Below are 11798 nucleotides of genomic sequence, written 5' to 3'. Positions count from 1 at the left end.
CTGCAGCCTTGTGGGCTGGTTGGCCTTCGGGAACCATCCCAACGCCGACTGTCCTAAAATCCTCTTGGCCAAGCGAGTGGGGATGTAACATGGGCAAGACACTCTCCACTATAATCAAATTCTAGCCCAAATAGTCAGAACAGCAGTTGCCTCCTCTGCTGTTCTGATGGTCATAGTCGGACATGACTATCATATATAATGCAACAGAGCACAATGATAGGGCCTGCGAGAAGACAAATCATCTTCTGCGTTGATCGTTTTTTTTTTTTGCAATTCTTCCTTTTCATGTGAAGTTATCATGGATCTGGGTTTTCAAGCTCTGATCTGATCTCTCTTGTGGCAATGCAATGTAATATATTTGATACACTATAATGCTACACAATGTGATCCAATGCAATGCAATACCTTACAATGTCACTTACTGCCCACATATTTTCTGTTCATGAACTTTTAAAGTTCCTGACTCCGTTTTCTGCCTTACTGCATGCAGCTTAGTGAAAGATGTTTCATGATGACATTTTTGCTTCTTCCTTTTTTCTTATTCTTTTTTTGCTGAACATACCAACAAAATTACAGTGCATCAAATTGCTAAACTCAGTATACACCCCACCACCACCACCCCACGTCAACCCACATGATCTAATTCATGAGTGTTCAAACTTGTGTGTGTAAGTAAGAGCATGTCTGCATACATCCTTATGTGTGCATAAATACATATGCATGTGTGTGCATGAGCGTGTGTGCACATGCACACAGCATGCATACCCATGTCATTTTTGCTAGGGCTGGTGCATTCACTGACCTGAACTGGTAACACTGGTTTAGCCTCCATTTCCATGGGCATGGGGCTGCTATTTGTTGCTTGGTTCAAACTGGAATAAAGATCATCCAGTGACATAATGTAAACTAACAAATTTAAAAACAAAAAAACAAAAAAAAGCTTACGGCACATTACAAAACCCATGATAAAGATTAGCAGCAAACGAAATATGAAAGCGCATCACAATGCATAATGGAAATGCAACGTGATACATAAGAAAAAGTGCATCATGGTACATTAAATAATCACACACAAAAACTGCATCAGAATCCCTCTCAAAACCATGTGTGGTGTAACTTTTTTTTCATAATCTATAACCTGTACGTAGGAAAACCACGTTAATCTCAAATCATAGCCATTAAATTTTGCCTGTTTTCAACAATTTCTCCATCAATAAGTGTGAAAGTAAGAGACATTCAAAAGCAGCAAGTAAAACATCACTACACAGGTGCAACAGAAGAGCATTCAAAATGTAGGATTTACAGTCCACAGGTCTGGAGTTAGATCCTGGTATCAGCACCTGGTGGGTTAAGTGTGGGGAGTTTTTCCAATATCCCTGGTCAACAAATCTGCAGATTGCTAGTGCACTAATCCTTTTTATGTGCAGGCCCATTTTCACAGAAATAAAGAAACAAAAACGAAAACCCTTACTGAACCTACTGAACCACCCCCACCAACCCCTAGCCGTCCCCCTTCCCCCCATCTCAACCACTCACCTCAAAGAGGACACCTCCTCCCCAACAGACGCCACTCCCTTGCTGTCGGAGCGAACCGATCGTCTCCCCTGTTGCTGCCATGTCTCATGCTGAGCTGCGGACACCTGACCCGGCCAAACCAGACCCCCGCTTCTGACAGGCTGCGAGGCAGGGCCCCTCTGGGAGCCGGGAAAGCCATGGGGGTACTGGGACCCGAACCTAGCATCACCCAAGTTGGCTTGGTGGTACCTGGTCTGCTCTTTGTTCCAGCCAGGTTGGAAAGAGACCCCTTGCCCCTGAGGAATCAATACCATCATCTGGACTGATTGACCTGATCTGTTTCAATTCAGCAGGTTCTGAATTAATGAAGCTGTTCATGAAGGGTGGGGTTGGGGGATGTTTGGGGGGGGTGGGGGGTGGGGGGGGGTTCAGTGCGTAACTCATTTTCTGATGATCACAAATGTATAATAGCCAGCCACTCACTTGCTGGTCATACATGAATACTAGGTGTAAATCTAGTATCAGTTATTTCACGGAGCATAAGGAAACACAATTTTTGACACACACAAACCTACCCAATCATAGCAAACACGCACACACAGAGTACAACAAAAACAACTGTACTAAAAACAGACACACAAAAGAAATCTCCTATACTCATGTGACATGGGCTGAAACACAATCCTTGGAAAACAGCCAGTTCATGGACATACAGAAATGCTCATAATTATACCTCTGCAGGCTGTACTAAGTCACCAGTGCAATAAAAAAAAACCAAAAAAAAAACCCACTACAGCCTGCATATGTACTGCAAAAGAAGTCACACTGCATTCAAGACTTGAGACTTCAAAACACACACCAAAAACATTAAATAAATAAAACTAAAACAGACATGCCTGCACGCTCATACTCACATCACAAATCAACCAGCCAAGTTCGCATACATGCACACATCTTTGAACACTAATCCATTCTGAACACACACACACACACACACACAAACTTACACACACACATGCCTCCACCCTCCCTCCACACCCACCTGTTGAAGCGGTGCCACCACCGTCCCTGAACCACTCTGAACAGGAAAGCCAGCGCCGGAATCCAACCCCCCAGCACGCTGATGAGGTCTGTTGCCAGGGCCCACAGTGGCGGATGCCTCCATCCTGACCCCCTGCTGAGGGACCTGCCTGACCAGAACAAAGTCCCCCTGCCTCTTCCCCCCAACAAACTCCATCCCTTGTTGCGCCCTCCCCCCTGGGCCCAGGCGAGGAGGCCTTGCAAACATGGGGGGCTGCTGTCCGGAGGAGTGGTTGGGGGGTAAGGGACCCACCATTGACACGTTCATCTGAGGCGCGGCCATCACTGGCGTCTGCTCCATCACCAGAGGAGGAGGAGGAGAATGTCCCAGAAGACCCTTCTGATGAGAAGGAATGACGCCCACACCCACCGCCTCCTGCTGCAGCACAAACTGCTGTGGACCCAACATGTACTGCACAGGGCCGGGACCTGGTGCTGAAACCTGAGGCACAAACATCATGCTGTTCGGAACAGTGGAGGAAGGGAGAGGAGGAGGAGGAGGGAGGAGGTGGGAGCCCAAGGCAATGGAGGTGACGGGGGTGAAGGTGACGGGCCCCATATACACTGGGCTGGCCACGTGCTGCATCGACTGCCCCATTGCTGCATTTTCCACATTATCACAGTCTTCGGGCCCCGGACAGTCCACCAGAACATCACCGGACAGGTCCTGCAGGCCTGACATTTCCACAACAGGCTGGATGTGATGACACTGATCCATTGCACCACTGAGACCCGTGACCCCTGCCCCTTGACCCACGAACGGCTGGCCCTGACCTTGGAAAGCAGGGTTCTGAAGGAAATGACCCTGGAAAGCCTGCTGCCCTGAGGAGTCTGTGTAGGGAGCAGAGGAAGCCAGGTCCATGGGACTGGGACAGGAACCCTCGGGGGGAAACCTCTGAGGGCTTACTGGCCCCACAGGGTAGGGGTGGGCTGGATGCATCTGCGCCGTGCCGGGGAAAGAGAAGGTGGGAGGGGGTGGTAGTTGGCCTCTCCAGTTCGGATCCATGTCTCATCACATGTGTCATCCATCTGTTCACACGTGAATGCAAAATTCACAAGTACATGACCAAAAAAAAAAAAAAAAGGAGAAGAAAAAGAATATCAACAAAAATCACACTTATATATTTAGTCAAGATATTAAAGACAGCTAAATCATAAATGAAAAAATAAACAACCACACAACAACAAAAAAATTACACAGAATATCTCAAATACCATGGGGTTTATATTAGTATCGTTATCCGAGTCTGAAACACAATGAATTACAATGTTATCTAATAATAAAAATGTCATTCTGAATCTGTAGAACATGTTAAGTATCAATTAGTATGATACTGTGCACAATATTGACCCCTTGCACCATATGTCATTCTTTACATGTCATTATATTCAAATCTGATCAGTTTATGGCAAATTTGCTTCACTTTATGATCTTGTGTATGTACGTGCAAATATACTTGTGTGTGTGTGTGTGTGTGTGTGTGTGTGTGTGTGTGTGTGTGTGTGTGTGTGTGTGTGTTTGAAATGAATATAACCGAGTGCCTGGGAGGGTGTGATATGATAATCACAAGAAACCTCTTCGATATAATGGTTAGAAGCTGAAGCAATCAAAAGTCTGCATACATGCTTAGTAACTACAATTATTGGAAATTTATGTTCAGAGCAATAAAGTCTGCATACATGCTTAGTAACTACAATTGTTGGAAAGTTATGTTCAGAGCAATAAAGTCTGCAAACATGCTTAGTAACTACAATTATTGGAAATTTATGTTCAGAGCAATAAAGTCTCCATACATGCTTAGTAACTACAATTATTGGAAAGTTATGTTCAGAGCAATGAAGCACACTAACATATTGTTATAAATGATAAAGCATGTGGCAGGCTCTCAATGGCTCAGCAGCAGGAATCTGCTTTAATTTTTCCAAAGCAGATGTAGTTTTGATGCTGTGATATATTAATACTGCTGATGTCAGTGATGAAGCAAGCTTACAATTTCAGTTCTAGACACACAGATAGAATAAACTGCTTAGTTTGGCAATTGCATAAACACCAAAAATAGAACTAAAATAAAATTTGCATTAAAAAAGAAAGTGCCTACATTTTTGCATGAATTCATCTTGTTCAAGTATAGTTAACTCAACATTTAAAAAAATCTGAGGGTGACACCACAGCTTGCGGTAATTGCTATTTTTCCCTATTTAAAAAAAAACCCAACTGAACAACAATGTAAGTTAATATGAACAGACACTTCAGTTTATTTTCAGTTCTACTTTCAGTTTGCATACAAAGGTGCATACCATTTACCTCAATTCCACTTACAGTCTCAGAACAAGTCAGTTCTACTTTCAGTTTGCATACAAATGTGCACACCATTTCCCTCAATTCCACTTACAGTCTCAGAACAAGTCAGTTCTACTTTCAGGTTGCATACAAAGGTGAACACTATTTGTCTCAATTCCACTTACAGTCTCAGAACAAGTCAGTTCTACTTTCAGTTTGCATACAAAGGTCCACACCATTTGCTTCAATTCCACTTACAGTTTCAGAACAAGGGCAAACTATTCTTTTTCATAGTTCAATCACAATATGATACACAGGGTTATCCACCTTACACAATATATTTGTCCGAAGGCAGTGAGCCCTCTTTGAGAAACTGAAACTGATCAGGATTATGCAAAAAAAACACCCTGCAAAATTCAATTTGAAAGAACAGGATGCACAGACCAATGCATGCACAAATGCTATCATAATTTGTAGATTTTTTCTTCTTCCAGCATGTGACAACAGTCAATCAAATGTATATTTTCCACTGTGCGATGTATTGCTCCCACAACTTTTTTTCTTCCTGCTGTATATAAACATGACCTATATTGACACCCTGCCACCTTCTAAAAATCTCACAAAAATACAACAAAACTTTACAACAAAACACACACATTTGCATATGTGCAACACTAATACTTTTATTGCATGTTAACCTTGGCATGCAAATCATACAAACATGTTTTAAGCTTTTTTTTTTTAAGGGGGGGGGGGGGGGTCATTATATTTTTTTCATTCATGTATTTTATTTTTGAAGGCCTAAGCCGTTTCTTGTTGCTCATGATACTGTGAACTTAAAATGACAAGGATGCATTGACCAATGCATGCATAAATGCTGTCACAACTTGTAAAATTCTTCTCTCTTCTTCTTCAGTAGATGATACCAACCGAATGGCTTCAGTTTTATGGACTACGTACTGTGTAATGTTTTGCTCGTATAACTTTTTTTTTCTTCCTGTTGTTTGTAAACATGACCTATTTTAACGCCCTGCACCCTTCCAAAGTCTCGCCAAGAAATTTTGATTGCAACAAAACTCGCGCATTTGCAAATTTGCAGCAATATAATTAGTCACGTTCCAAGCAAACGGACAATATATGAAATACTTACAAAGCATCCACAAAACGCATATATTTCGATAACCAGTTGCAACAATCCAGCTGCTGGGAGTCAAGCCGGAAGTGACTCGAAAATCTACAAACCGAAACCCCTGTCGGTCAAACTTGAAGGGATCGGCCAAACAGCCCAATGAGAAAGTAGCCTTCTTTCCGCATTCAAAGAGGGCTTCGCGTCATTTCGTTGCTAATGCTCTAAAAATGCCAAGTGAACTCTGAAACCCCAATGCTTTCGCCACATCACCATTAATGATCGACAGAAATAGGTTTACAATAATAATAATAATGTACATATATAGAGCGCCCTTTTTCTCCAAGAGCTCAGGGTGCATTGCATGAAAGCCGGAAAAATATTTCTGACAAATTACAAAAATCATTCATGATCACTCTTTCGCAAAACCCCTCCTCCCCGCACTTTCTCTTTCCCAATCTTCATGCATCCAAAGTGAGCTGACATGGGTGTTGTTGGAGAACAAGGAAGCTGAGAGTGCTTACTAGATACGGTTTTAAAAAGATGAGTTTTTAGTGATGAGCGAAAAGCAGAGATAGAATCAGTTGCACGTACATGATGAGGAAGGCTGTTCTATATGTGAAGAGCAACAAAGAAGAAAGAACGTTCACCATAGGTTATTGTATTGACACGATGAATTTTCAAAAGGTAACAGTCAGAGGGAGAGCGAAGATTTCTTGACGGGGAGTGTGAATACTGATAAGGTCAGAAAGATCATATGCCGGTATGTATATGTCCTGCGAAGTGGAACTGAAGCAGAATAGCATAGACACGCAACTTTGTATTTAATGGCATGCCATTATTATCACACATGGATATTAATCATCTGTATGCCAAGTGGCAGCATGGCTTTGGAAGCAAAAGGCCTTAATTGTGTCACGGAGCTCTTGGACTGAGGTAATGGGAGAGATTACTAACTTGGTCAGTTACTTGACGTTTGTGAACTGAACCCATATGATTTATTTAGACTTTCCTAAAGCTTTCGACAGTGTACTACACGAAAAATTGTTAAAGAAACAAGAAGCTTATGGTATAATCGGTAGATAACACAAATGGACAACACTTCGTTTCTCTCTCTCTCTCTCTCTCTTATTTATTTATTTTTTTTTTTTTAAATTTTACAGGAAGAACCTTCCGGCAGTGAAAAGTCAGAGCTCAGTTTGTGATGAGAACTCATCACCGGTTCGTAGTCAGTGGAACTGATCAGGCAGGGAAGCCGGTATTCTAGGCCCCTGTTGTCACGTCTTTATAAATGACCTTGTGCAGAGTGTGTACGATCATCTTGTCAAAAAAACAAACAAAACAAAACAAAAAACAAAAACAAAAATCAGTTGCTGACAATACCAAAATATATAATGAGACATAGAACAGTGAAATTCTACTGAGTTGCAACAAGATGTAGCTTAACTCCATGCTAGGACAGAGAACCGTGAATAGAATCAGTATTTCAATGTTGACAAATGTGAAGTGATGCAGGCTGGCAGAAGAAATCAACTGAAACCGACAAAACACACATGATACTAGTAATGCAACTGAATAACGCCGTACAAACTGAACAGAGTTAAATCATTAATTAAAAAAGACCTGGAGTCACTTCAGTTTGACAGAAATATTTCCCGGGCTTTGACATGCACATTTAGGACTGCATAGATAACGCAAACCAAATTGTACTGAGTGGAATTAGTGACTCAGTGATGTGTGAGATAACTACTGATGTGCAATGACTGCAAAGGAATCCCGTGATATAAATTTTCCTCGTTGTTTGCAGTATAGTTTGCACTTGGCAGAGTCAGAAATAGTATGTGTTCGTTCTTAACGGTTTGTTTTTTGCAATAGTTTTGAGGACACTGAAATCCAAGGGAGAAGAAAAGTTGGGGTATGGTTCACGGACTTAAAAAGTCCGTGGGTAGGGTTGGGTTTAGAGTTGCCGTTCTTGCCTCAGTTCAGTCCCTTCGTCTCATTTTTTCAGTTTGGACGAAAGCCAGTTATTCGGGAGAAAAACAAAACAAAACAAAACAAATATAGTTTTTCGTTTATTCATTTATAGTCTGTTCATCTAAGATAATTATATTAGACTGAAACAAATATAGAAAGACGGTAAACGTGCCCACTTTGCTCTGTTACCACTTGAAATAAAGATCAGGTCACCACTTGTCTGATCTATCGTGAACGTGATTTTGAGGCAGTAATCAAGAAAGTGTGTTCGTGTGTTTCGGTCAGTGTGTGCCAGTACTGACATAAGCTTCTTGTTTTTCAGTCTCACTGACTGACCTGGGCTGGCAGAATTTAAGAAAGCTGAAGCCAGACAGGTGTCTGCTTTCACTGACTGAGTTTTTGTGGTCGCAACTGAACGGCTGCCGCCAGGCGTTCAATTGCACTGGCTACTGTAACGACAGAGGATGACTCGGAGGCATCTCAAAAAGCCTCAGCATAAGGCAAACCTATATACTCACTTCCGTGAGTTCTCACAGTGACATACTGTATTCAGTGCTACTGCGGTTCAGTCAAAGAAAACTGAGAAACAGAAACAGTTAATATATTTAGATCATTAATCATGTGTAATATATAGATGTGCGCATCGCTACTACTGACTAATTTCAGCAGTTCTAGAAAGTTCGTAACTGAATTTGTCTTTGTCAATCTCGGTTTGACAACTTCGACAGTATAATGAACTTAGAAACAGTCTAGTATGGACATGATGTGAATATTTACACACACAATTGTATTAAAAAAAGGAAGTAAGAAAAAAAAAAGATGCCGGGAAGTGTAAATGCCTGCTTCAAGAATCTGTAGACCTATCCATATCCACCCATATGTCAAAAGTTTTCAAATACAAAGTTCACAAGTTGAAGATTTTTACAAGGGCGCCTTCACACTGAGAAAAAGAAGTTATACTCCAGGTTAAAGTTTATTTTATATATTACAGTGAACCTAGGTATATTGATTGTACACATTATTTTTTTTTGCTGTAGTCATTCTTCTCACTCAGTGCTACTTAAAAAAATACCCCCTTCCCCCCTCCCCCCTTCCAACCCCCCCCCCCCCCCCCACAACAACAACAACACAACAACAACAACACCAAATGTATAGTTGACTGAGGTATGAGAGAAACTATACCGGCTGAAAGACTGCCGGCAAAGCAAATCCCGTGATATAGTTTTGCCTCGTTGTTTGTAGAATTTGCACTTGGCAGAATCAGAAACAGTATGTGTTCGTTCTTTTCTTTGTCTTTTGCAACAGTTTTGAGAACGCAAATCCCAGCCGGGAGGAGAAAAGGTAGGGTATAGTTCACGGACTTAAAAAGTCCGTGGGTAGGGGTGGGTTTGACACACACCGACAGATAAGCCTGCCTGCCTGCTCATCCGTCGGACCGAGGGGAGACTATCAGGGGTGGGTTTAGAGTTGCCGTTCTTGTCACAGTTCAGTCCCTTTGTTCCATTTTTCGGTTTGGACGAGAGCCAGTTATTGGGAGAAAAACAAAACAAACCAAACGAAAACAAACATAGAAAGACGGTAAACGTGCCTGCTTTGCTCAGTCTGTTACCCTTTGAAATAAGAATGGTCACCAGTCTCTGATCTCTCGTGAACGTGATACTGAGGCAGTAATAAATGAGAAAGTGAGTTTGCGCGTTTCGGTCAGCCGGTGTGTGCCAGCTCCCAGTCAGTTCTTGTTTTACAGTCTCACTGACTGACCTGAGCTGGCAGAATTTAAGAAAGTTGAAGCCAGACAGGTGTCCGCTTTCCCTGACTCCCTGTTGCTGCGTTGCACTGACGACTGAGGATGAGGCATCTCTAAAAGTCAGCATTAGGCCTATATACTCACTACCGCGATTCTACTGTTCACTGAGTCACTGACTGACGCCGGAGAAGAAACGGAAACAGTTTAGATCAGTAATGTAATATATAAATAAAACATAATGCATTTCATTAGACCCGGCGTCAGTACAGGCAACTTTCAATCTGACTGAGACTTTGCCCGGCTTGGAATCAGCCCGGTCCCGTAGGTCTGTCTCACGGTTCTCAGTGAAGTCTAACTTGAACCTGACGTGACACTGAGTCACCCAGTTCACTGAGTTGTGCATGGTGCGCGGGGGTCAAGTTAATTAAGAATGTCAGGTTCAACAGATAATTTTTCCCGATCTCCCAGGTCACCAGATCATTGTGTAGACTTGCTAGTGGATTACTGATGGAAACTCGCAGAATACTCAGTTAAATAACCAAATGATGAAGATGCATACCCCGGCCGAAATCCGGCGGGGAGTGCAGCTGCTACGGCCGGCGGCAGTACTTAGCCGGTTGAAAACCGCGGCCGGCCGCGACTATGGTCATGCGCGTAAAATCCCAGTCACTGTACACTGATGTCAGGAGAGCTCTGTGCACGTGCGTGCGTGTGTGCGTGTGCTGTGTTTGTGTGTGTGTGTGTCAGTGTGTGTGCCGGTGTGTGTGTGTGTGTGTGTGTGTGTGTGTGTGTGTCACGGTGTGTGTGTGTGTGTGTGTACTGAGAAGATGAGGTATGTGTGTGTATGCATGTCTACACTGTGGGAGCAACGGCATATTTGAACGTGCGGGTGCCGGTGCATATATGTATTTGTACATCTGTGTGGGGGTGGGTGGGGGTGGGGGATATGGGCGTATGTGTGTGTGCTTGTACAACTGAGTAAGTCAGTGTGTGTGTGTGTGTGTGTGTGTGTGTGTGTGTGTGTGTGTGTGTGTGTGTGTGTGTGTGTGTGTGTGTGTGTGTATGCGGGTGTGGGTATGGGTGTGTGTGCCGTGTGCCGTGGAAGCTGCGATACGTAGCCTAGAAATGACTCGGAGCGTGTGGAGGAGGGGGGGGGGGCGTGCAGGGTAATTGTGTGTGTGTGTGTGTGTGTGTGTGTGTGTGTGTTGGGACTCATGTACCGTACATGAGTTTATGTGTATTTGATTGTGCTTTCATATCTGTGAAACTGCATGTTTGTTGCATATCTGTTATGCATGTGTGTGTGTGAATGTGTGTCTGCACTGATGTTTTACTCGTGACATTTATTTGCTTATTTATCATCATTGTTGTCTTTTTTTGTGTACACATAGAGCCGGCTGACTCGACTTCATCAAGATTTTGCGCCTTATAGATATAATTTTAGTAGTATTTTTATGCATTTATCTATTTTTTATTTTTTTTTTATTTACTTATTAATTTATTTTTTATTTTTGTCATTTTATTTTATTTTTATTTTATTTTTATTTTATTTCATTTTTTTCTCAATGAGGCCTGACTAAGCGCATTGGGTTACGCTGCTGGTCAGGGCATCTGATTGGCAGATGTGGTGTAGCATATATGGATTTGACCGAACGCAGTGACGCCTCCTTGAGCTTCCGTTCTGATACTGATACTGATACTGATACTGCTGTACGAGTGAAGGTGGAGTTCAGACCACCGGCTGAGGACTGAAGAAGAAGGTCAGGCAAAATAAAGCACTGAGAATCAGAACTGACACGACCCACATGCTACGCGGAACGCACGGCAGCCACGGCGGAGTCTCATCAGTCCGGGCTGAGGCTACCGAAACATTGGACAGTCATTCTGACGTGGCCCCGGCATTCAGTGACGCCGCTACTGATAACCGGTACTAAGGCGGTAACTGAACTCACTGAATGACAGGAAATACTTGTTCGGCTCTCCGCGGCGCTTAAACTATGTAGTTATTATAAACTGAACCAGGAACCCGGCTGTTGAGGCGGAGACTGAGGCGGAGTACCGTCTGTGTTATTAGCACA

At 42.8% G+C, this 11798-nt stretch overlaps 1 protein-coding gene across 1 annotated transcript in view; it reads right to left on the bottom strand.

Annotated features, from left to right (window-relative positions):
* LOC143277868 (uncharacterized) overlaps positions 1 to 6098 on the bottom strand; it is an 8159-nt gene extending 2061 nt beyond the window's left edge. The window contains exons 1-4 of the mRNA XM_076582808.1: positions 6027 to 6098; positions 2558 to 3624; positions 1537 to 1811; positions 803 to 872 (exon numbers count right to left, since the gene is read on the bottom strand). Of these exons, the coding sequence (XP_076438923.1) occupies positions 803 to 872; positions 1537 to 1811; positions 2558 to 3601 (1389 nt within the window). The 5' untranslated portion in view covers positions 3602 to 3624; positions 6027 to 6098. The remainder of the gene's footprint in view (positions 1 to 802; positions 873 to 1536; positions 1812 to 2557; positions 3625 to 6026) is intronic.
* Between the last annotated feature and the right edge of the window lie 5700 nt (positions 6099 to 11798).

This window comes from Babylonia areolata, chromosome 35 (genome assembly GCF_041734735.1).
Source record: "Babylonia areolata isolate BAREFJ2019XMU chromosome 35, ASM4173473v1, whole genome shotgun sequence".
NCBI lineage: Eukaryota > Metazoa > Mollusca > Gastropoda > Neogastropoda > Buccinidae > Babylonia > Babylonia areolata.
Note: the sequence above shows the minus strand (reverse complement) of the source record. Positions and strands in the feature narration are given on the sequence as shown.